Source organism: Syngnathus acus, chromosome 1 (genome assembly GCF_901709675.1).
Source record: "Syngnathus acus chromosome 1, fSynAcu1.2, whole genome shotgun sequence".
Lineage (NCBI taxonomy): Eukaryota > Metazoa > Chordata > Actinopteri > Syngnathiformes > Syngnathidae > Syngnathus > Syngnathus acus.
This window is the reverse complement of record NC_051087.1, coordinates 3,360,896-3,385,013: the sequence shown is the minus strand read 5'-3', so window position 1 is coordinate 3,385,013 and position 24,118 is coordinate 3,360,896. Positions and strand designations below refer to the sequence as shown.

At 44.6% G+C, this 24,118-nt stretch overlaps 3 protein-coding genes across 5 annotated transcripts; 1 reads left to right on the top strand and 2 right to left on the bottom strand.

Moving 5' to 3' along the window:
- Positions 1-140: 140 nt before the first annotated feature.
- Positions 141-2,386, bottom strand: LOC119122130 (dynein light chain 4, axonemal). The gene is made up of 4 exons (XM_037250339.1): positions 2,271-2,386; positions 1,805-1,884; positions 1,485-1,568; positions 141-1,200 (listed from the first exon to the last, which is right to left on the bottom strand). Exons 2-4 carry the CDS (start codon positions 1,874-1,876, stop codon positions 1,036-1,038), a joined length of 321 nt encoding a protein of 106 aa, XP_037106234.1. The 5' UTR covers positions 1,877-1,884; positions 2,271-2,386; the 3' UTR covers positions 141-1,035.
- A 2,522-nt stretch (positions 2,387-4,908) lies between these two features.
- On the bottom strand, positions 4,909-16,273 carry cbx6a (chromobox homolog 6a). The gene is made up of 10 exons (XM_037249348.1): positions 16,065-16,273; positions 15,246-15,289; positions 15,042-15,107; positions 14,846-14,912; positions 13,201-14,262; positions 8,978-9,991; positions 7,566-7,938; positions 6,964-7,205; positions 6,252-6,431; positions 4,909-5,761 (listed from the first exon to the last, which is right to left on the bottom strand). Exons 1-10 carry the CDS (start codon positions 16,131-16,133, stop codon positions 5,516-5,518), a joined length of 3,363 nt encoding a protein of 1,120 aa, XP_037105243.1. The 5' UTR covers positions 16,134-16,273; the 3' UTR covers positions 4,909-5,515.
- A 765-nt stretch (positions 16,274-17,038) lies between these two features.
- pla2g6 (phospholipase A2, group VI (cytosolic, calcium-independent)) lies at positions 17,039-23,472 on the top strand. Of its 3 annotated transcripts, XM_037258714.1 has the most exons (19): positions 17,039-17,105; positions 17,774-18,005; positions 18,153-18,365; positions 18,493-18,673; positions 18,823-19,010; positions 19,123-19,219; positions 19,454-19,636; positions 19,698-19,806; positions 19,956-20,063; positions 20,208-20,298; positions 20,379-20,542; positions 20,626-20,776; positions 20,984-21,120; positions 21,190-21,267; positions 21,395-21,549; positions 21,625-21,676; positions 22,262-22,377; positions 22,449-22,522; positions 22,656-23,472. In XM_037258714.1, exons 2-19 carry the CDS (start codon positions 17,791-17,793, stop codon positions 22,798-22,800), a joined length of 2,457 nt encoding a protein of 818 aa, XP_037114609.1. In that variant the 5' UTR covers positions 17,039-17,105; positions 17,774-17,790; the 3' UTR covers positions 22,801-23,472. The 3 variants fall into 3 exon arrangements, with proteins under 3 accessions (XP_037114609.1, XP_037114626.1, XP_037114618.1); XM_037258731.1 differs by lacking the exon at positions 19,956-20,063; XM_037258723.1 differs by lacking the exon at positions 21,190-21,267.
- The last annotated feature ends 646 nt before the right edge of the window (positions 23,473-24,118 follow it).

The following is a 24,118-nucleotide window of genomic DNA, read 5'->3' as shown; positions in this document are numbered from 1 at the left end:
CGCTTTTTAACTTTTTTTCAAATGCAGCCGCAACACAAGACAACGTGAAGTCGCTAATGACTGTTGCGTCTTCGGCGTGACTTCCCAGCTGCCTTAGAACAAAACGAGACTATTCTGTCCTGTCAACAAACAGCACAAACTTTTGTTCCACATTTCAGAGTTTATTATCCATGATCTCTTTCGCTCATGTTCGCCACTAGCTCAGCAGTTCTTTAAAATCACAGCGACAGAAGATCCTTCACCTATGCCGTAGAGGCGGGATTATTGCCACGTAACCAAATTGTCGGCATCTACTAATGAGACGTAGAAAATGCGCCGACGTGTTGGGAGAAGTGTTAGACTTGACACGCCTGGACACAGGAGAGTCCCTCCTCTTGTTATGGCTCTAAAGCGACCTCAGTAAACAGCAAAAATTCACAAATCTGCCTCAGTCATCAGTATTTCACTTAGGCAGTCCGCCTCATTCTGTGTCTGTACCGTTGATACAGAACAAAGGCGGTTAAAACATGCCGGGTTGTTATAAAAATTCTCTACAACAAGAACAAAAGGTAGATCAGGTCGTTTGTACGAAGATGCCACTTGTTAAACGTCGCATCCAACTATGTACACGTTTAAAAAAAATCTAAAAACATTGTATTGAAAGACAAGTGCGTCTCATTGTAAGAAATGTTGAGATGACGTGAACGTTGTAAGTGGTGATGTGCGCGTGTGTGTCCAGCACACACACACACACTTGCACACTAGACGGTCCCTGCAGAGGATAGAGAACGTAATTGTTTGGAGAACCCTGGCCCGTTAAGTTCAAAGTGAGTGGTGACAACATGGAAACTCCTTGGAAAGAAAGACAAATGTGAGATAAGGCAGGAAGCTGTTCAAGTGTCTTCAAGTCAAGACTTGATGTCAAAGTTCTTCTCCCCATAGTTCAAGCAGCCGTCAACCTCAGTGACCTTTTTGTAGTCCAACTGGCAGCTGGTTTGCTTTCACCGAGTCGGCGAGATGAGTAAATAATAGGAAGGGGCTGGATGTATGCGTGTGCTAGGAGCACTTCCACACGCACACGGCCAAACTACCTCCAAAGAACATGTAGAGCAGGTTCTTCACCTCGTGCGTGACCTCAAAGCCAAAACCCTCGCCGATCACCACGTGCCACGAACTGCCGAACTTCTTGTCCATGGACTCTTTGATCATCTTGGCGGCGCTCTGGAGACCAATGGCAGGAAGTCCAAACCATCAGAACACAACTCCCACTTACTTTGTCTGTACCACTTGTCTCCAATAAAAATGTATTATCCCTGATTATTGAATTTTAGTGAGGAGTTAAACAATTTTTTTCCTAATGCTCTTTAAAAGGGTACTAGTTTTTTCCGCTGTTTCACTATTGGAAGCTGACCTACATATATCAGATTGTATTTTTTCACACTAGAACCACTTTTTCAATGCGGGGAAAAAAAAAAAATTGCACTTCCATTTTGTCGCCAACGTACCTCATTGTTGGTAGCAAACTTTTCACAGGCAGTCACGCACAGCTCCATCGTCTCGACCCTCATTTCCTCAGGCATGTCCGTGTGCTGAGGACAAATCAATACTTTATCTTCTGATACAATTATTATCATTTACATATTTCTGCTTCATCTATCTCAGAGGCACGGACAGATGAGGTTCCTGCTGCGTGAGGAATTCACACCCAAGACTGTCTTTATAATGTAGATTATAAATGTTGTCATTCTCAAACAGTAGTTTTCTCCAAACCACACTACAGATCCAGTGCTCAGAACATCATGACTGATGATATCACCACTCCTACCCTGATAAGTGGGAAACTGTGTAGTCTCTTGTAGTCGGCCTCTTCTTTCTTTGCCTCGCCGGTTCCTGCCATCACGACTCCTGTGAACAGTTGCCACGTTAAAACAATTCTAAAAAAATTTACATTTGTGAGTACCGAGCAACACTTAGCAACAACACACAAGAAAACCTACCAAGCTAGCGAAAGAACAATGCATCCAGTTGTGAAAGTCAAAAGTCATTTTCCACTCAAATCGCAAGTTTTTATCTTTAAAAACCAAAGGTCAACCGTGGGCTAGTTTGTAAACACTAAGCAGGCAGCAGGCGGAGATACTGGAACCTAAGAAGCATCGTTCACGAGCTATCCAGTTAGCTTAGCGTTAGCTCCGTGGCGAACAGATAACATTAAACACATTCTCTTTCACCAGGCGGTCGTTGACTCTTCAGGGTTTGTTAAGGGCTAGTCATGAAAATGTTGAATGACTTACTCAGGAGGCGTTTGGACCGCAGGAAAAGTTCCACAGTTTGAGTCCCAGGGGTTGTTAGGGGGACATTTTAAACAAGAACTACACGGACAGAAGAAGCCCCGCCTACTCGTGACACGCAGCGTCTCTATTGGCTCTTGGTCTTGTCAATCGACTGGAGCTCGAGTTTGACATTTATTCATTCATTTATTTTCTGATTTATTTATTTTTTATAAATTGGATTTGAATTTGACTTCTTTATATATTTCATACATTTTCGATATTTATGCGATGTATTTTTTAAATGGATATTGTTATTCTGTATTTTTAAAGTTTTCTCAATAGACACTTGTTTTGCTAGTCTAGTGAGTTGCACGACTCTTGTATTATCTGATATAAACACGCCAAACGCTTTTTCATTTTACTTATGGTTTCTTTAAAATACAAAATAGTGACACTTGCAGACAGTAAAATGTGTCTTACCCTATTTAAGCGGTTCCCACAAGTGACTGTTACCTAGACTCTTCCTTAAGTGGGTCAAAAGTTATTAGAATATTATTATTCTTTTTATTATGAAGATATTAAAAAAAAAAAAGTCACCCATTTATGCATCTAAGGGTTAATCTAAAACAAGTACTACTCACTCTGCCGTAGATCAGATTGGATTACGAATCTTTGGACAGGCAGGCAAACATGGCAAAATAATATTCCTCATCTCGTTTGGGCTCGTAATGATGGTCAGGTCAATTCCAGGTCAGCTCCAGACCTCTCACAGTGTGTGGGCTATGAGCACGTAGATAATCAGCGTGTTGTATGACTAATTGTGTGGCACCAGATTACGCAATTACGCCATTTAACGACATAAATCCGAATGACCCAGTTTGATTGTGACAGCGAGGCAGACAATCTCAATTATTTATGTGTTTAAAAGAAAACTGATTGTGTAAAGTAGTGCTAATTGTGGTTATAAATGTTTGTGTATGACATGACATTTAGTATTCTGTATCAACATGTAAACTCCTCAAAGGAGAAAAGACTTAGTGGCTTGGCCTACACAACTTCTGTTTTAGATGTCATTAAAATGACTAACTCAAACTGCATGCTAAATGTGTGGTGGGACCCTTCTAATGAAGCTCAGGGCTGACGCAGCCTTCCTGTAAAAATATCAATTGCAGAAATTGCAGGAAGGTACGAATGTGGACTGAATAACCAAAGAATAAGAAATGTAGGCTTGCGATAAAGAATCCCGGAGGGAAGATGCGAGCTTCTTTTAAACAGTTTCTCGACGACAGATGAAAGCTAACATTTTGTCGATGACTTTTGGAATAACCCGAGTGGGATGAGTCACAGCGAGGCAATGCGAGGATGTCGAAAAAAACTTTTTATGTGTGTTTGTGAAGGCAGCGCCAAGATAAAAAGGTCATGCAAAGGTTTGTCATGTGTGGCTGCCTGCAGGAAAGCCAATTAGTGAGCATCTATAATTCATTTGTAGCGGATGCAGATTGTTTTGGGGGTTGAAAGGGGATGGGCGGTGAAATGATGACCATTCGTGACAATTATCGAACGGATGCCTCAAGACAGACCGACTGACGGCTTGATAATACCGCAGTGACTCGTGAGACGTTATGATGCTAATGATGTAGCAGCATGTTGGATTAGCGGTTAGCACGTCTGCCTCACAGTCAGAGTTTTTAGGTTTTGGATGATCCCACGTTTTTTTTGGTGTGCTTAGAAAAATCTACACTTGAACTTGGAACGTCGAGTCTTTGTTACAGTCACGACGAACAATGAACGCCCCAGAAATCAGTTTATTGGAAAAACAGTCAAATGGCAGAAAACCTGAAAGCTGCCAGGCTACTAGCTAACACTGATCTAATTTGTTTTTCAATAAATTCAGTTTTTTGGGGTTGTGTCAGTTGAGGCCAGTATTTTCAATATTTTCCACAAGGCCCTTTAAGCGGTTTTATCCCAGGGAGATGAATCGAGCTGAATTTGCAATGCAGAAAAGCTTTTGTATGATTTTAATTAATGCAATAAGCATCGGGTTATTGTTCTTCTCCAACACTAATGCCTGGAGAATCTCCATCCTCCCTCGTGCATCTGTATTTATGATAATTATCTCTGTGGTTGCATTTGTGCTTGTGTCTCTCTGTGAGAGTTATTGTGCAAAAGATTTGAACTTGAACAACTTCTCATCATATTTTTATTCTTATAAAATGAGGACATGAATTAGTTACATTTTTTAATGTGAAACACAGACTTGTGATAATATCAAGTTTTTTGGCGATTTGTTTTGAGCGTGGCCTGCATACGTCTCTGCACTCGTGTACCGAGACAAGAAATAGTTTGAAGCAAATCACACTTGAGTGCACAAACTTACATTTTGGTAGGGTAAAAATTTAATTAAATCCTGATATTTATTTTTAATGCAACTCAATCATAGCAATTTAAAACCATTATTACTTGTGGGAACTCGCCAAAATGTGCGTCCAATTCTGAAGATCCCTCTGAACATGGTCATTGAGTATAAAGTTAAAAAAAAAAAACATTTTTATTGAATTACTTGATGACTTTTAATATTCTTTACAAACGGAATTTTCAATTTACCCAAACAAGACGTCTTGAGAGGGACAAAAATCCGAACATTAAAAAAAACATTCTGTGGGGTTTAGCCAGGGTACAATTTAATCTTCTAAATCACAGTTTGGCATCAAAGTGCGAATGGATCGAGAGTACTGCTTTTCCCGATTGTGCGATTGCGTCAACTACCGCGGGGCGGCCGACATTAGCAAGGCTACATAAACACACAATAATTACACGTTTACGCTATTAGATCACTGCGAATGGTGGGAGGAGTATGGACACTTGAACATGACGTCATGATCTTGAGAATCCTCGAGAACTCGATTTCAGCAATAAACACAACATGAGGGGACACAAAAGCTTTCCATCTTCACCGACTACACCTGCATCACAACCCGAAGACCTCGAAGCTATGATTTTTCACTTCACAGAGATGATTGACCCAAACTAGCACTGATAGTCCATCTACAAGCTTGTGTTTTGATTACCCAACGAAGGTAATCAATCCCAAGACTAACCTCATTCTCAGTTTAGAACTAAACACCAAACACACCCACATGGAAAACAGACGAGCTCTTAACATTAGATTAGCTACGTCCCGTCAGCTCCCCGAGCTCCGAACAAATGCTTTACATTCTCAAGTCATTTAATTTACCCCTCGACAAAATCTCGCACTCTCTCGGCCCTCACTGTTTTGGGCTGGAGGGGTTGGATCTCTCAGCAGCGTGGCAGGGGTCTAAGGACTCCTTGATGGCTCCTCCATAGACGTCTACGTCCAGATCGGTCCAGGGGGCGATGTTCCCGAGTACCGAGGAGTTGCATTCCGCCAGGGCGGCGACTTCGGCGGGCTTCAATACCCGGTCCCATAAGTTGAACTGGGAGAGTTCACCAACCAGCGCCTGGGAGGCATCGAAACGTCCGCCGAGGGTGTCCTTGGGTTGGGGAGAAAGAAAGGTGTGGTTCAGGATAATCATTTTGTTTGTTTTCTATTTATTACAGGGCAGGAATCTTCTGAAATTCAAGTTGTACCAGACCCTCCCAAAAAAACATTACTCCCAAATTCCTCCTTCCCTATCCCGTTTGGTAGTTCCCTTGACTACCATTCTTCTCCTTTGTCTTGTAAATGGAAGAAGAACTTGCACCAGCAGCAATACTTATTCCTTATTTTGCATTTTCAATTATTAACTCAAGGAAATCCGTCGATCAGCCGCAATTGGTGATCATGGAACGTATAACCCCTGAAAAGTGACAAACAAAGCAACATGCTAACATTAGCGTGTCCGCAAAATTACGATTCAACCAAAAAAAACTCTTCAACATCAATAGAACAAAATCGGATTTCCTTTTGTGGAAAATGTGAGTTTCCGTGAATAGCACAAGGATAGCATCCAATTCCCTCCGAACATTTCAAACATTTTTTACCTGCTCCTGGCCCAGGATGAGCACCCCACCAGGTTTGATGGGGTGCCAGGCGGCCAGTCCTTCTCCCCGCCCCTTCATCTTGCCACCCTGGTAGGCCTTCCACACACCGTCCCTCAAGGTCCAGCTAACGCAGATATGCTGCCATGCGTCTTGAGGGAGCGACAGCGGCAACTGTGCTACCTGGGAGTGAATGTGAGGACGAGTTAGCCGAGTGAAATGTCCACATACAAGTCGTGTTGGCTTGGCAGGGTTGTAAAGTTTTAACTTTCTTTGTGACTTGTTACTTTGTGACACAAGTGTGTCATTTGACACAACTGAACCTAAAGGCTGCTACATTAGCTTATCAAGCTAGCTCACGCTAGCTACCATGTGTTTGTTCACAAAGGTTGACTCTGTATTGACAATCTTTATTTTTTTTGAACAATGGACTTTGATTTGGATCAAAATTCATGTGTTGAGTGACAATCCAAGGCCGCTTTTGCTACTTTCTCATGCTAAATGTCTGGCTGGCATACGACCGTCGCTTGCGATCAATTGGTAGCCTGACCGATTGTTAGTTAATCGGAATCTTTTGTCGCACAGAGTAAGAACGCGTAGCAATCGGTTGTGTTCTCAGCAAACAAAAAACAAAAAAAAAACACAATATAATATTGTGCTTTGTTAAAACAACGTATTATTTCGACTAGATCTAGATCAAGATCTGGCTTCGTACCTTATCATTAATGAGCAGCTCCACGGGGTTGTGGACACCCTGCAGCAACACCAGCTCGTTAGGCTGTCCGGGTACCGAGTAGGAGAAAGGTGTACCGATCCCGTCTTCCTTAGCCTTCAGCCACAGACAAGCGGTGAAGGCGTACATCTCGGTGATCTCCTTCCGGACCAGGCCGTACATGTAGTTGGTGCGCATGGGGAAGGACAGCACGAAGCCGTCGGGGAAGGATGGCTCTGTTAGGGCTTTCAAAAGAAAGAATGTTGACAGAAGACGGCGCCACTTGTGAATGGTGACACAAGAACGTTGTTGTTGCTCCAAGTAAGAGCTCCACTAATGATCAGGCTCTGGGTAGCGCCTCGAAAAGACTTAAAAGAATCTAAAAGCAACACGAGACAGATGGAGCCACCCTCAACTATACGTTTTTTTTCTTTGTCTCTCAAGCAATGAATTTCGCGAGAAGAAGCTTCCTCGACAAATTGGATGACTCAAGACAAAATTAGAATTTAAAAGGGTGCTAAAAGTATTTGAGGTAGCGAGACATAAAGTTGCTATACGAGAATATGCTTTTAATATCCAGCTGCCTTTTGGTAAAGCCCACTCACTGTGCTCCAGTTCACTGACGCGGTGATTGGCGGTGTCCAAGCCCTGGGTGATCTTCTCATACTGCCCTTGTGTCTCCTTCCTCATGGCCTGCCGCTCCTTCTCCAACATTTTTATTTTCCTCTCCAGCTCACCCTCCAGGTCCTCCACCCTCCACGGAGCTTTCCCGCGACCCGGGGTCCCCTTGGCCTGGGGCTTGGAGGCGGGAGAGCCCGGTCGTCTGGCCCCGGGGGCTGCCGGCACCGGGCCTGGGGGCAGGGGGTTGGTGTTGCCGGTGGGTGGAGTGGGGGGCTTGGTGGTCATCGGTGTGCTGCTGCTGCTGCTTGTTCCTGTAGACGTGTCCGTGAGGTTCAAAGCAGCTGGGCCGATCTCTGCCTGGAGGAAGCCAAATACTGAGTCGTTCTAACTTCAAAAGAAATGTTCTTGTCATTCAGAAAAAAAAATAAATCATTCCAAATTCTGACTTTTGGGGTTTTCTTTTATGTGGGCAAAAATACGCTCACTCGGGATTATTTGATTAACACTTACATGCCCGTAGAATTGAAACAGAAAAGAAATTAATTTAACTTTAAGGATTTGGCAGTTATTTTTTTCTCATTCAGCAAAATAGACAAGACAATCATCTATATTGATTGTCTTGTTTGTCAAGGGTGACTGAAGTATAATGATGTCGTGTCAATCAATACTGACTTAAAAAACAAAACAAAAGATGAATAAATATCAAGAGTTGCTGAGGCAAGGACTGCATGCCCAGGATGCAAATTGATAACCTTGGAACTGTCTATTTATTTCGAAGCGTGCCCCTGTCTCCATCTTCGCCCACACACACACAAACACGCAAGCTGTTAAGAAGCTGACCTTTCTCTGCACAACCTGGCCAGCTTCATCTTTTATTTATGTCTCTCTATCCTGCATGTGGAATGAAGGGAGGGAGAAATGCTGCTGTCACAGTACTGGGGCGTGTCGGGGTGAAGGATGCTGGTGGCAAACACTTCCAATCAAAGGCCTTCCTTCGTCACGATTTAGATCATCAAATCGTCACCTTATAATTGCCCAATATATTAAACGTTTTGGGAAAAGCAAGACGAAGTGCGAAAATTCAGCAAACGTCTGGTTGCCTTGATTCTATTTGCAGTGACTAAGAATCGACATAGATGTATAATTCTTTTTAGCAAGTGCAATGTTTTTAATTGATATGGTGATAATAAGTGAAAATTGTCTTGAGCAATTATGCTGACATGAAGTGTTGGGCAACTGACTTTGGGCAATTTTGGCTTCTCAAATATTACACTTGGGAAGGAACTTGGTCAAGTTGAAGTTAAAGTTAAAAAAAATACTAATCTTTTGATATTGAGTTATTTTAAACAAAGAAAAAAAATTGCATTGTGGAATAACAATATCAATCTGCTCTTACCTCGAGCTTCTCAATTCGGTCCTTCAGGTCCATGATGGCCCGAGCAAGCTCCTCCACGGCTCGGGCCGTCTGCAGCTGCGAGGCGGCCGAAGAGCTGACGTCGTCCCCGGCCATGACCCGCCGGTTCCCGCTCCAGACCCCGATACTGCGTTCGGGTCCGGCCCTCCCGTTGTCCTCCTCTTCCAGGCCGCTCTCGCACTCACTCAGCTTTCCTGTCAGCTCGCGAATCGTTCTCTGGTCCATGAGGATCTGGTCGTTCTGCTGCATGACCATCTGCCGGAGCTCCTCCGCGGTGGTGCGGAGGAACGTCCAGTCCTCATCGACGAGAGGGTCGTCCGCCAGCGGCTGCTGCCCCGCTTCTTTCCTCTTACAGTCCCCGAGCGGAACCGGTGTGCAGATGAGTCGGCTGTAGCTGAACACCTTGGCTGAACCTCGGCCGGTCTCCTCGCCGATGTCGAGCTCATTCAACGTGGGAAGCCCCAAGCCCAGTCCGTTCTCTCCGCCGTAGGAGTCGGCGCCGTGCAGAGCACCGAGCGGGCCGGCGTGAGCCACCGCGCCGGGCCGCTCCAGAGGCTGGAGGAGCGTCTCTGACGTCAGGGTGCCGTTGTCGGCCAGAGCCACGGCGTGTTTGCGGGGGTAAACGCTGGCAAAGATGCAGATGACGGCGCCAAGGAAGGCCAGCGTGCCAGCGCCCACCAGAACCACCATGAACTTCATTGTACTGTAAATCAAAAAAAATATCCTTCTCAATATCAATGAAAAATGTAAACGTGACAACTGGAGAGGATTCTCTCGGAGGATGTCTGCTGCTCTGGAGTAGCGAGCAGTCTGGATGCTCGTCGTGTTGTTGCTAAGCTGCTCTCTCCTCTGTGTGTTGCCATGGAGACTGCACCGTGCAAGAGGAGGAGGAGGAGGAGGAGCCAAGCTGTGTGCCTCTGCGTCAGTCGCAGCAGGATGGCCGGGGTGAATTCGCAGTAGCAGCAGTGTGAACAAACAAGGCAGTGATGGATCAATGCAAGTGTGTGTGTGTGTGTGTGTGTGTGTGTGTGTGCGTGTGCATGGCAGGATGTAGCATGACAAGAAGCAGAAAAAAAAAAAAAGGTGACAATGAAATGTCATATTGTTCTATTTGTAGGACCACTGCAAGACCGAGTCGTCCAAGTGGTTTGAGCTTCTGCCTTGCAGTCAAGAGTATTCTCCCATCCCTTTTCAAAAATATCCACACAAAATTAATTCACAATATCAGAATACCTCAATTATTTTAGTTATAGGCCATATGAAAGTTGTTTTGTCCCAGAAGTAAAGATAATGTATTTATTTAAAATATGTAATATTGCAATTGTGATGACATCAGCGATTATGTTAAATCCACTTCCTATGTATTTTTTTTATTTTAAAGATACACAAGCAAAAAAAATTATCTGTATTGCATTAAATTCAAATTATATCTTATTATATATCATATACCTCCACACATCCGTAACATTAGAGAAAACTGGAAGCGAATTGTCATTAAACATTAATGGGCCACATTCACAGTTCTCAAACACAATGAAAGGGAATAAATCAATTGCTTTGCTCAGTTAAATGTCCGGGAAATAACACAGAGTGTAGATGAGTAAATAAGGAGAGAAATTGAAGAAAGTGAGCTGAAAGTAAAACGAAAGCAACCGAATAATGCTGCTGAAAATGCATGCTAATGCGTTAGCCACATCACGCTAACAAACAAGGTCATGCGAATGAGGTTTACTTCTCTTAATACTAACAAACGATGCAAAATAACATGGTTAGCATCAACGTTGGAAGATTTGAGCAGAATTCAGAAATCTGATTTTTTTTTCTTGGTCATTTTTCTTCTGGTATAAATTAGCTGTCATTAAATTAATGGGGGCTACAAACATGACTGAAAAAGTCAAGTAATGCTTAAGGTTTCTCATTTCAGTCCTAACTACTCAAAATGAGGCTTCATCATATTCCACTTGACTAGAGTTAATATTTGGTGTGACCTGCAGCCTAGATTTCAGCTTAATCTCAGAGGTGGCCGACATGGCATGCGCACGCACGCACTTGCACAGAAGTGGGCCACTGATGACACCACGGGGACGACTTTAATTCCGCCTGGCCTCTCAATAGAGGTCACTCGCTGCATGAAATAGACAAGTGTCATCGGTGTCATCGAAAGTCATTTCAAAGCAGCTAGGACAGGGGTGTCAAACTTGTTTTTTTCACGGGCCGTATTGTAATCTCCTTTCGGAGGGCCATTATGAATACCTCATATTATATACAGTAAAATCTACAAAACAAATGGACAAATAACTCATTTTCAAATCAGACGAGTAAAAACTGGTCAAATATTTAAAAAAAAGATATTAAAAGTGAAGACAATTTTCAATTCTAGTAATGACACACGAATGTGATGCATAATTTGTCTTCCCGGGCCACATCAAATGATGTGGCGGGCCGTATCTGGCCCCCGGGCCTTGAGTTTGACATCTGTGAGCGAAAATAATGGAAAGAATACATTGCTATTGAACTAGCTTTCGTGACGAATCCGAGGGCGTCGTGGCCTTTTTGTGTTGCACAATAGCGCCACCCTGTGGGATTCCTGAAAAATGCATTTATGAGCATCTGTGTTGGTGCTTGACGAAGGCAAATTAGAAATACATGTCAAAAGGAACTTCAGTTTGAAGGTAAGGCCAACAAAGTGTTTTATTGTGAAGGAACTACTTGGAATTACCTGGATTTCTGTGTAAATTGGCCATAAAATGATGCCTTCAATGCCATGCAGGAAAAATTCTCATCCAAGCTATTCGGGAGAAGTTTCATTGGGGGGGGAAAAAACTTATGGGGCAAAGTGCTTCTTCACAGCTTTTTAATTTAAAGTCTCATAAAAGGAAAAACACAGAATACAACGAGTGCACAGGTAACATGAGATATATCATTTGTACAATTGAAAACATGCTTCAGAAAGATACATTACAATGTCTCCCGTGAACAGAACTCCGAAACGAGCTAACTTTCTTGAATTGCATCACACTGAACGTAATTATGCATATTTTGAAAAGGTGGTTTACAGTACAACGAACACAAAGGCTTAAAAAGCACTTTTTTATTTTCCTCAATTCAACAAACAAGGCTCCTTCCTTTTAAAAAAACAGTGCTAAATAAAACACTGGAAATTATACAAGCAGAGCATTAAAAAAGGGAAAACCCGACTAGAAAAAAATAAAATAATATTAATCCCTATTTGGTAGAAATATAGGCCACTAAGTGGAGTTGTGCTACCCCATATGACAACAGAAAAAGGATGCGAGCCCCTAATTCACACCTTAGTACAATTCAACACAACTTCTACCCAAACTTAGCGGAGATCTAGGGTACTCGCAACAGCTCATTCCAGAAATCGTCAAATTCAAAAGACCCGTGGCCCATTTTTGGAATGAGCCCCTCCGAGTGAACCCACGAGTAGTGACAACAAACCGTCCAGTACGCAGAACAACGGGAGACGTGTCATTTTTTTTTTCCTCTTTGTTTTTACAAGCTTGCGTCTTCATATTCATGCTTAAGTTGTGTGGCAGGGGTGCGGGGTGGGGGGTTAGCAGCTGTAAGGCAATTTATTTGGGGAACGTTGTAATACTGTTATGATATGAGAGTACAACAGGGTGACGAGTTCTGAGGTCGAGAGTCGGCGTAACAATTGGGGAGGGGGGGAGGGCCTAAAACACAATTTTTCCACTAGGCAAAATGCAAAAAATCTAGTTTGGGAGATTGTTGAGGGTCCAAATTAATTCATTTATTTGTCAAAATAATTCAAGTAAATGCAAGGTAATAAAAAACATACGATAAACACCCATTTGGAGTTTGCTATTTAAAAAATCTTTTTTTTTTTTTGTTGAAAGAGCGCTTCACACTGTTAGTTCAATTCCCTCTTGATGACGCAGCATCAGGAGGTTCAGTATCTTGCTCAAGGACACTTCGACATGGTTCCAATATGCAACGCCCAACGTCTTGGGAGAGAGTTTGAAATGGGATAATAGTTCATGGTGAGGATGAACTAATTAGAATGGAGGGCATCACTGACTCGTGGTTTGTAACTGTTCACCGCCAGGTTCTGTTGCTATTATGTTTACTGTATTGTTAAATTAATACCTCGCAAAAAAGTGAGCATTTGTGTAATTTTGGACATAAAGGGACGGCAGCTATGCAATGCTTAAGGTTTGTTATGGCTTGGCTGGGTTGTTCTCCGGGCTGTCAGAGGCGGAGCACGGTGATGCGGCGCCTTCCGCCGTGATGGGCGAGGCGGGGCACGAAGCGGGGGAAGGGAACTCCTTGATGGTGACGGTGACCAGGTTGGTGGTGACGTCTGTGACCACCACGTCCTTGCAGCTGGATCCTATTTGCGGGTGCCAGTCGGGGTCGCCCTCAGCGGGCACCCTGGCTTGTTCTGGCGGGCCGCCGCCCCCTTGGGGCAAGGAGGCGCCTAGGGCGTCAGCGGCGTCCTCCCCAGCGGGCAGTGCGGCCGACGCAGAGGGGTTGGCGGGAGCGGACGGGGGGATATTTGGAGATTCGGCGGGACTTTTGGATTGTGCCGGCTCTCCGGAAGGCGGGAAAGAACGGGAGGTTTTAGGATTCCCGTTGGACTGGGAAGGAAGTGCGGAAGCGTGCAAGTGGGACGGTGTGGGACGGGTGTTCCTGGCGTTGCAGGACCCCGGTTGAGGGTGGAAGGCCAGGGGGCCCCCGCACTGCAGCCCAAAAGGCTTCCCGTACATGGGGAAGCCGAGCATCTTCAGCGGGGGCTGGAAAGGTCTATAGGGAACTTCTCCCTTCTTCCCGATGATGCGATTGCGGGACGGGATGTTCTGGCGCCCCCCCGGGACATTCCGAGAGCCGCCGACGCTCGATCCGCTGCGACCCGGCTTGTCGATTACCTTCAGATTAAGGATGATGCGGCCCCGCTTGACCTCGCGGGGCTTCACGCGGCGGTTGAGGATGCGCACGGTCTCGGAAAAAGGCGAGGCGTGAGGGCGGGACGGGAAGCCGCCGGGCCCGGAGAAAGAGGACGCCATGGGGTCCGAGCGGGGCAGGGGCCGGCGGGACATGCGGTGGCAGCGGTGAATGTCTTTCTTCAGCTTGTGGGTTGCGGCCAGGGAGCTGAGCTTCGGGGATGTGGGCGCCAAAGGGTGAGGCGAGGAAGAGGAGGCGGAAGAAGTCGCTCGGCTGGAAACGGAGCGCGATGTGGCTTGGCAGGATTTTGCGCATCGAGTGCTTGTTTCTCCTTTCTGAGGCTGGAAAGCAGCATTTGTTTTACCAAACGTTGGAGACATGACAATAAAAAAATGTGATGTATGACATTTTTTTCTCTCTATTGTATGCAAAAGCACACTCGACATTTGACTTTTAAAGGCTGGGCCGACACTTTTAATTTGCTTAACTGCAGAACGTACAACTTGTTTAAAAGCATTATGTACAAAGTATGCCGAATGAAGAAAAGAAAAAAAAAAACACTCCTTTACAGGCCATCATTGAACTATTACTATTGAACTATACTATTCATATTTTTTATTGAAATAGATTAAGTTGTGTTTGTTAAAAAAAAAACAGGAAGTGGACCTTGAAAAAAAAATACTGGTATATTAAATAGCAAAATTGCAGGAAAAAAATCATCGCAATTAGATTTTATCGAGTAGCACTACTAAACCTAGTCGAGGGTGTACCAGCATTTTTACAGCTCACTCATGACTTTGACTTATTCAAGTTGACCCAAACAATTCAGGCTTCAGACCACTATTTAAAAAAATATGGAGCAACTTTCCCCCGTGTAAACAATGGAATAATCGATAAGATAATCAATTCTAAAAATTTATTTACCTTAATCACAAGGTTTTTGGATTTTGGGCCCCGCTTTTTTGGCCCGCTACGTTCCCGCTCTCGTTCTCTGGGGAAAAACAAATTATGGTGATTATTTAAATTTAGTCTTTTATATATATATATATATATATATATATATATATATAAATATTTTAAAATGATGAAGACGTATTTTAAATGGAAGCCATCTACTCACTTTTGCTCAAAGCCAAGTATAAGCCTGTCATCCAGAATATTCTCCTCTGGCTCCCAGGTGCTGTCCCTGAATGAGCACAAAGAACTCATCAAAAGAGGACACATCTTGAAATAGACTTTTTTTTTTTTTTTTTTTAAATATATAATTAAATAAATCTATATTTAGACATTCACAGTACACATGACCAATCGACACAGCACTTACTTCATTGCCCATCCCTTCCATTTCACCAAATATTCAAGTTGCCCCTGCAATAAAAACACACGTTCACGTTCAGCTGTTTATCGATAAATCCAAATTTATCCATCGATTTTTCCAAAACATGACCTCTTTTTTTAGAATTTTGTTGTTTTCTGATAATGACGCATAAATTATTGAAAATTGTTTTGTGACCCCCCAATGAACCAACATTGAGATGAACTGATTTAACAGACAGATGGCAAGAAGCTTAGTGAAAGTTTTGAGTGAAGGCCATTCAGAGGTCACTGGAGGGGGTGGGGGTGTTCCTGGTTCACTGCATGGACCTGACACTTGACCTGAGCAAGCCCCTGGTATTGTTTACTGACCTTATGGCCCCCAACAAAATTAAAGGGACTACTGGAAATGGTCAAAACAGAAAAGAGGTCACCATAATAAAGAAGAAAAGCCTGTTTTCTTTAAAAAAGCATCTTGCGGGAGGAAAAGACAAAAGTTACGTTTAACAAGAGACATCTGTGGTATGCACGCCCACTGTGGCCGTGTAGCTTTAGCCAGTGCTAGCTGCAGCATAAATCATGCCCCATCTTAAAAACTCCTCCCGCCGGTCTCACCATTTCACAAGCGAGCTTCTTTTGTGTCACTTTTACTGCCCGGGCAAAGGCCTCAAAGCAGCAACCATGGCTTGAAATGTTTCGCAGACTATCTTAGCATGTAGCTTAGCAAACCGGAGGCCTCCGAAACCAGAGAACGCGCCGATGACGGATGACTTTCCCGCGGATTACATCTGTCAAAACACGCGGGAGGACCGTGAAGGCGGCGGCTCACCTTTCGGACGCGGCGTTTTAGTATGGCTTCCGCGGCGAAGACGCGATCGCCCATCGCCGAGAGCTCCATCCTATCTATGCGCTATTGGTTCCAGGAGATGGGGGGTTCGGCTCTGTTCGGTTCGACCGCAGCCGAACTGTCCGCGACACGCACGCACGCACTGCTACTGGGTTCTGCTTGCCGCTGTGTGTCACGTGGTCGAGGCCGGCCCCCCTGGTCGTCATGGCAATGAGGAAGATACCACAACGAACGGAGGAGCGCTCTACTTTTTTCTTAGCTGACGTCATCCCGGTTCAGATGTGACCAGAATTTGTGACACTATTGAATTATGCCAACTTTCCTCCTCATCGTTTGGTGTAATTATCATTAAAAAAATAAATGAGTTGATGAAATGTCCTCTGACTGATCAAAATGATTTTTTTTGCAAAAAAAAAAAGAAAAAAAAAGAAAGTACGACTATAAATGTTAGGAATCTAATTTGTTGCTATAATTGTGCATAACTTACAAATCCTAATATTTGGACACAATTGTAATAATTCTATTACTATTTGATACCACACCTTCCCACTGCATCTGTAAGGTTTTTTCTTTATCAAGAGCTGTACATTAAGGTAAATCAATCATGCGCATGTCAGGTCAACAATCCCAGATCACTGGCCAAAATGGGTATGCCTAAATTTCTTATGTAAAACCATTTAATTGAGATCATTAGGTGTCACTCTAATTTTCCTTGATTTGTCCAACAATAAAATGAACGGATGGATGATGATTTTGTTGCTACAATTAATGTATTTTGGGTCATCTTTCAAAGTTATTTATTTATTTATTTATTTATTTATGTATTTAATATTTTCTTTTTTTGATTTGGGCTTGATATTGTGAATGAAATCCGATTAATGATCGCGTTCCAGTTTAGGCCCGCCTACTTCCTGAAAAGCGGAGATGTGATTGGTTCATTTGCTGTCAGTTGTCAGGCTTGGTTGCAGCGTGGTGCTTGTTGGCGTCGCTGTCATAAATCAGACATCACACAAGAAAGCTCGCCGTAAGTAGATGCTGTACCGTTTCTGAGATAAACATGGAGTTAACGATTAGAATGAACACAAATGATATTATTAAGTTGAAATGTGACAGTTGAATCCGGGTTTTAAACGACGTTAAACGACTGTTCGCCCCACCTCTCGACTCTGACGTTTGTTATGTGAAATGTGACTGGAGGACGAGAAACAGGCGAGTAGAATGAATGGACCCACTTGTTTATCATTCATAATTGAGTCCCACGTCCAATTTTATGTTTGTTTTTTGAAGGGAAACGTACAACAGAGACGAAGGACAGCCAAGCTAGCAGCGTTCATTCGACCGTCCTCGCCCATTACAGTACTGATAGTGGACAGCAGAGCTCGAGCAGCACTTGTTTTGACTCGTTTCCGACTTTGGTGTGAATAAATTATGTATATTTCGACAGGGTTACACAAACAAGGTTAAATTATTCATCTGTGTCCTTTTTATTTGGAAAAACAAGAGGATATGCTCCAAGAAATTCAATCTGTGTTCAAGATAACTTCTCAATGAGATTCTGCAGAGTATAGGTCCCATGAATTGAAATGATTTATCTTTGTCCCATCTCACAAGCCTGGCATTTCAACAGAGTTTCTATACCCGCTCTATATTGCTTTGTCTGTATTAAATGTAAAATATCAAATTGCATGCAGCCCCCTCCCAGGTCACGATGCAGTTTCTGGGCCGTCTTTTGGACACCGTGTCCTCCGTTTCCACCCTGTTCACCAACCCTTACCGTGTGAGGGACGTACAGCTGTCTGACTACGGTGGAGGAGGGAAAACGATGCTGAGGCAAGAAGGGCGTCTGGTTCTCTATAAGAACGGCCAGTACCAATCGTGGGAGTGTGTGCTAATGTGCCCCGAGACACCTGCAGCGGCCCTGAGGTCAGTGAAGCACAGAAGCGGTCACGTAAGTCAGTTTAGTAGCTTACGATGAGCGGTTTACCATAAATCATAATGTACACTTAAGGTCATAAGATTAATGAGCGTGTGTGTGATGAATCTCGAAATATGCATCGCTTTTGGCCTAAGGCTTTTCCAGGTGGCGTCAGAAGAGGACGCCATGAACTGGTTCCCGCAGTACGCCCTTAAACTTCCACCGTTCTACGACACACTCCCGCCGATGAAGGCCGAGACCGCCCAGACGATCGTCGACTGCCTGCGTACCCATCCGGATTGGAGCGCCGCTCATATCGCCGTGGACACGGGCCTCAGGGAGTGTCTGAAACACAACTACGTTCAGAGGTCAAACGGGAGTTTGGGGAATTTAGTTTCTACACACAGACATTATGCAATATGCACTTTCTGTACAATTCGAGGTACGAGGCCTTGCAGACTTTTAGCAATTGGGTCATACGCTTTACGTTTCCAGTCAGATCAACGCTCGGGACGCACTCGGTCAAACGCCGCTTCACCTGGCGTGCGAGAGAAGCGACGCGGCCTGCGTGAAGGAGCTGCTGGAGGAGAGCCAGGCTCGCACGGATATCAGAGACCACCAGGGAGAGACACCCATGCACATTGCCGCCAAGCACGATTCCCCCGGTGTCATCCAGGTGAGAGGAACCCGACCCTCGGGTTAACTTCTGGAAGTTTGAAACGGTGAACTGGATACACATGAAAGCGGACCAACGGCAGAAGACACCAGTAGGAGAATGTAAGTTGCAATTCGGCTCATCGTTCAGGTTCTTCTGCCTCCACGCAGGTGTTGTGTTCGCGATTGTGCTCTGGCGTGAACGAGCTGAACAACAGCGGGGAGACGCCGCTGCACGTGTCCTGCCGCCTGGGCCGAGTAGAGGCTGTCAAAGCTCTCTTGGGAGGCGGGGCCAAATGCGACATCCGGGGAGGCGTCGGCTACCCCATCCACTCTGCCATGAAGTACAACGAGAAGAGGTGTTTAAGCAGGAAAAATTCTTGACTGGTCACTTGGATCTCAAGGCACCACATTGAAAGCTGTTATGGCTACACGATGGGATGCACCTCATCAGAATTTTTTCTTTCTCAGCTGTACGGAGGAGATCCTGAGAGCGGACCCTGCCCAACTGCACGCCGAAGACACCTTGTATGGAGGTACGCCCCTTCACTGGGCTAAAACAGCAGAGGTGAGGAACATCGCATACGTCTCATTACGGACCTTTTCAAATATCAATATCCCAAGGGTGACGTTGAAGTACTTTTCGTTTGGAAATTCCGCTACTGAATTCCAGAAGTACTGAGACAAAAAGCTGGTCGTTTTTAGGTTGGCACAAGGATTTGGCATTTTCCTAACAATTCTTTCGAATAAGAACTTCTCTGGATTGACTTTTCCACTATTAACAGTTTGACTTTCAACACAGATGTGTCGCATGCTGCTGGAAAGGGGCGGCGGCATCAACTTCCTGAGCAAGACCGGCGAGAGCGCCCTCCACATTTGCACTAAGAGGGGTCGCTTTGAGGCCGCCATGGTCCTGCTCACGCACGGCGCCAACGCCAACCTGAAGGGGCAGGACGGCAACACGGCGTTGCACCTCGCCATGAAGGTGCGCGACCACATCCCCGAATGTCGACCGGATAAAATCATGAGCGTTCGTGTCGGAACAGATGGATCACATGGAGTTGATTAAAGCTCTGATCGTGTTCGGGGCCGACGTGGAGATCCACAACGACTTGGGCGAGACGCCGGGACTGATTGCTGCTCGCACCAGCAAAGGTACTGCTAAAAAAAATGAAATCCATGTTTTATTATGCACTAACAAACATCCTCGTTTGTCTCGCACAAATTACATTAAGCTACCAATAAACATTTTGTGTGTGCACGTTTAACCGGGATTTGCCATGCATGAAAAAAAAAAAAAAAAGGTCCCAATCGAAAGATACTGCTGGACATGCTGTGTAGTGTGGGTGTGCAACGCTGCCTGCCCCCTTCATCCGGCAGCCCCCCGCCCAAGGCCGCGGCGCCAGGCATAGGTAATGCCGTCGTCCTGCTCACCCACACCGAAACACTTGATGTCAAAAGTCGCACTCACCATTGAATAATTTGTCTCCTTTAATGTAAGGGAATGATCAAATGCAATCGAAAATATCATGTTGCAACCTTTTCCTGGCCCACAGGGTTTGAGGACGTCATGCACATTGGAGCCACGATCGCCGCAATGAGCAGAGGCAAATCGGAGGTGGACGCTTCCAAGAAGGACAAAAGGAGGTGTGTGTACTTTTTTTTTTTTTTTTTTAATAGCAAAAGTGGCAAGTTTTCTTACAGCGTTACTTTCTACTCCTCTGCAGGATGGACACTCTTCTGTGTCTGGACGGTGGAGGGATCAGGGGCCTGGTTCTGATCCAGATGCTAATCGCATTGGAGAAAGAGGCCCGCCGACCCACCAGGGAGCTCTTCGACTGGGTGGCCGGAACCAGCACCGGAGGCATTCTGGCCCTCGCTATCGTCCACGGTGTGTACATAGTTTTGGGGTGATTTTTAATTTAACTCCTCAGCCCTGCATGGGCGCGATGACGACTTTGTTCCGATGTACAGGGAAGTCCATGGAGTACCTCCGCTGCTTGTACTTTCGAATGAAGGAGCAAGTGTTCAGGGGCTCACGACCCTACGAATCGGCCCCACTGGAGGACTTCCTGAAGAAAGAGTTTGGAGAGAACACCAAAATGGCCGACGTTCAATACCCCAGGTACGCGTTCCATGTTTTTGTTGTGTAATCTGTTCCAACTCAAAAGATGAATTCCAGCTTTTATTTGATGTTTTTTTTTAAATAACTTATTGTGTTAAACAACTCAGGACAGAAGACCTTTTCTTTTTCTTTCAATTATCACAATGTTTTATTGGGGTTTTTTTTTTTCACAAAAAAGGGCTGTCGATTTTCCTCCCTCCCATACAGGGTGATGGTGACCAGCGTTCTGGCAGACCGACACCCAGGGGAGCTTCACATTTTCAGGAACTACGACCCTCCCTCCTTCCGTAGAGAATCCCCGTACGCCACCACCGCCACTTTCAAGCCACTCACCATCCCGCAAGGTAAGAAATGGGCTGTGGCGGGCGTGCGTCACCATTGCTCGCCGTGTGCCACCCGTGTCATTGTTGCAGGATGGGAGGATGAGGATTTGTTGCTAGTAGGATACACAGTGCAGCCGGCCACTAAGCGTAGGAAGGTGACAGACGAAGGTGTGTGTGTGCCCTTGACTGAGAGTGACTTAGTTGCAAAGTCAACATGGAAGAATGTTGGGCCTCGCTCGCTTCACACGCAAATCACATGGAAAGGTGGATGCAGTGTGGTTTGTCTTTTCCGAAGAGCAACTTGTATGGCGAGCTGCCCGCTCCAGTGGCGCTGCCCCCACTTACTTCCGGCCAATGGGACGCTTCCTGGACGGAGGGCTGTTGGCCAACAACCCTACGCTCGACGCCATGTCGGAGATCCATCAGCACTACAAAGCGCTCAAAGCAGAGGTAACGCAACTTTGTGGGATTTCTGTGTTGAATGAATATAAGATGTCTGACTTCCAATAATGTTTTGTTTCTCAGGGCCACGGGGTGGAGATCAAGAAACTGGGTCTTGTTGTTTCTCTCGGGACCGGTAAGCCACACAAGTGTGATATCCAAATTTGATTAGTTCTGTGATCAGCTCCGAATGCGGTTGGCGGCATTGACCACTAGGGGGCAGTACAATAAAGAAGAAAGTCTTACTGAGTTAGTGACTGTGTAAAATGGGGTAATATTAGTTGTTTTTCACAGAGGACAAAAAATAATTTGTGTCCAATAATTCGTTAGTTGAAGGGTTTGAACACTGACATCGATGTTATTTTGATGGTATTTTATGTGCCAGCATTAAGCTAGCTGGCTTTCCCAAGACTTGCTTGATGGGGGTAGTTTAGTTTCTTATTTTGTTTAATTTGACTCTAATCTGAATCTTTAGAAGTGGCAATAAGTGGCTTGAATTCTTTTTTTTTTTTTCTTCACAGGATGCTGGGGAGTGTACTAATTACACTGAAATTGTGGTTTAAAAAAAAATGAATTGTTGATGAAATATGTAACATTTCAGGACTAAAGCAATGTGCTCTCAATTCAGTACTTACTACTTTACATTATTTTTTAATCACATGAAATCATAAATATAGAAAATGGATGTCAAGTTAATACTCGACCTTTTGATTGTCCTCAGGTAAACCACCCCAGGTGGCGGTGAGCTCCGTGGACGTTTTCCGACCCTCCAATCCACTGGAACTAGCCAAAAGCATTGTTGGAGCGAAGGAGCTGGGCAAGATGCTGGTGGACTGCGTGAGTATCGCTTTACTCCCTAGAAATTGTGTTAAGGCTGTGTGTGACATCATCACTTTGCTGCCGGGCAGTGTACCGACTCTGACGGCTGCGCCGTGGACCGAGCCAGCGCCTGGTGTGAAATGATCGACACCATCTACCACAGGTATGCCAGACTCACTTGAGACAGCAGGATCTAGTGGAGTCGTCGTTTCTTTCGCGCCAACTCCAGCACTGTGCTAGTTTCCAGCTAATACTCGAAAGGATTTTTAATCATGACTGCTTCGTCTCTCCAACAGATTGAGCCCACAGCTTTCCCAAGAGGTGATGTTGGACGAAGTGAGCGACGCCATTCTGGTTGACATGCTGTGGGAAACCCAGATGTACCTGTACGACAAGAGGGAGGTGCTCCAGGCACTCGCCAAAGCGCTAGTAGGCAATTAGAAGTTAACACAAAACGCTCTTGTGAGTGGATGCTCCCAAATGAAGAGCGTTGAGCACTGAATGTAAACACGGAGAAGGTCTGTGGATCTATAAAGGTTGCAATAATTTGACTGACATGCAAGCAAAGCATCACATGACCTCTTATTACAAACCTCTGAAACCCAGCACAGATAGCCCACTGCGCTCATAGTTTTGCGTGTTTTTTTTTTTTTTCCCTTCACATTTACCTCTAGCATATACTATATAATAATATTAATGAGTTAATGAATAAACACGTACATAACTTATTGCATATGATGACATGTTGATTATTCTTTCCCTGCGTATGTTGTTTCACCCTTTGTTGCACTTTGGTCTCATTTACCTCTGATAACATCATCCAGAGAATCTCACACGGGTGCGATTATATGCAGTGGACACAAGCTATTGACTTCAAGAACTGTTAAAGCTCTGCTTTCAATTAAAAGCATTACCTTTGTAAAGAAGGCGACACAGATTTTGTATTTGTTGTCATTAGATAGTGCCGGTGTACCTAATAAACGTAAAAAAAAATAATACTTGAAAGACAAACTGAAGTGGGAGTAACCAACCTTTACTGTTCAATTTTGTATAGTATTTATGTAGCACTTAATGTTCAATGTCAAATAAAACTATTTTTACGCCATCTGCAAAGCAAGCCCTTCTTGTGTCACATCATACCGTAATTTTCGGACTATAAGTCGCGGTTTTTTTTCATAGTTTGGGTGGGGGGGCGAGTTATACTCAGGAGCGACTTACATACATATATATGGGTTTTTTTCACTTTTTTGGGCATTTTATGGCTGGTGCGACTTATACTCCGGTGCGACTTATAGTCCGAAAATTACGGTACTTGGAATAAAGTTTGTTGTCTATATCCCTCCCCAGCAGATGGCGCTAGTGCTTAATGTCAGGCAGCAACTATTTAGTTCTAGACAACAAGCAACATGAGGAGATTTTATTTTCATCAGACACATTTCCAAATGACAGCTAGCCAAAACCCAATCTGGACTAAACAGGAGACTTCCTCCTTCTGAAAAACAAGTAGCTGTCCCAGTGATGCCATGATGTCACCTCATTGAAACGAGTTAATGTGTGTCAGTGAGTGTGCGAACACCGCTTTCCTCCATTAGCCCATAGCAAACAGCGTTGCATTGTTTCCGAGCCAAAAGCACCACATCAGTCCTCCCAAAAGACGCCGCCCCGCACATCCTTTGCTCCCACAAAGTAGAAATCCTCCCACTGCGGACAGAAAGGGATTTTTCCTCATCCTCCCGGTGCCCAGCTTGCTAATAATTAG

Bases quoted from the DNA above. Each gene is read 5' to 3' on its own strand.
- pla2g6 (XM_037258714.1), top strand. From the start codon at position 17,791: ATGCAGTTTCTGGGCCGTCTTTTGGACACCGTGTCCTCCGTTTCCACC. The intron at 19,637-19,697 runs GTGCGCGACCAC...GTGTCGGAACAG, and splicing joins CGTTGCACCTCGCCATGAAG to ATGGATCACATGGAGTTGAT. The intron at 22,378-22,448 runs GTGAGTATCGCT...GCTGCCGGGCAG, and splicing joins GCAAGATGCTGGTGGACTGC to TGTACCGACTCTGACGGCTG.
- LOC119122130 (XM_037250339.1), bottom strand. From the start codon at position 1,876: ATGGCAGGAACCGGCGAGGCAAAGAAAGAAGAGGCCGACTACAAGAGA. The intron at 1,569-1,804 runs GTAGGAGTGGTG...ATTTGTCCTCAG, and splicing joins ACAGTTTCCCACTTATCAGG to CACACGGACATGCCTGAGGA. The intron at 1,201-1,484 runs GTACGTTGGCGA...ATTGGTCTCCAG, and splicing joins AGTTTGCTACCAACAATGAG to AGCGCCGCCAAGATGATCAA.
- cbx6a (XM_037249348.1), bottom strand. From the start codon at position 16,133: ATGGAGCTCTCGGCGATGGGCGATCGCGTCTTCGCCGCGGAAGCCATA. The intron at 7,206-7,565 runs GTGAGTGGGCTT...TTCTTTTGAAAG, and splicing joins CGTCAGTGAACTGGAGCACA to CCCTAACAGAGCCATCCTTC. The intron at 6,432-6,963 runs GTACGAAGCCAG...ATTCACTCCCAG, and splicing joins AGCTGCTCATTAATGATAAG to GTAGCACAGTTGCCGCTGTC.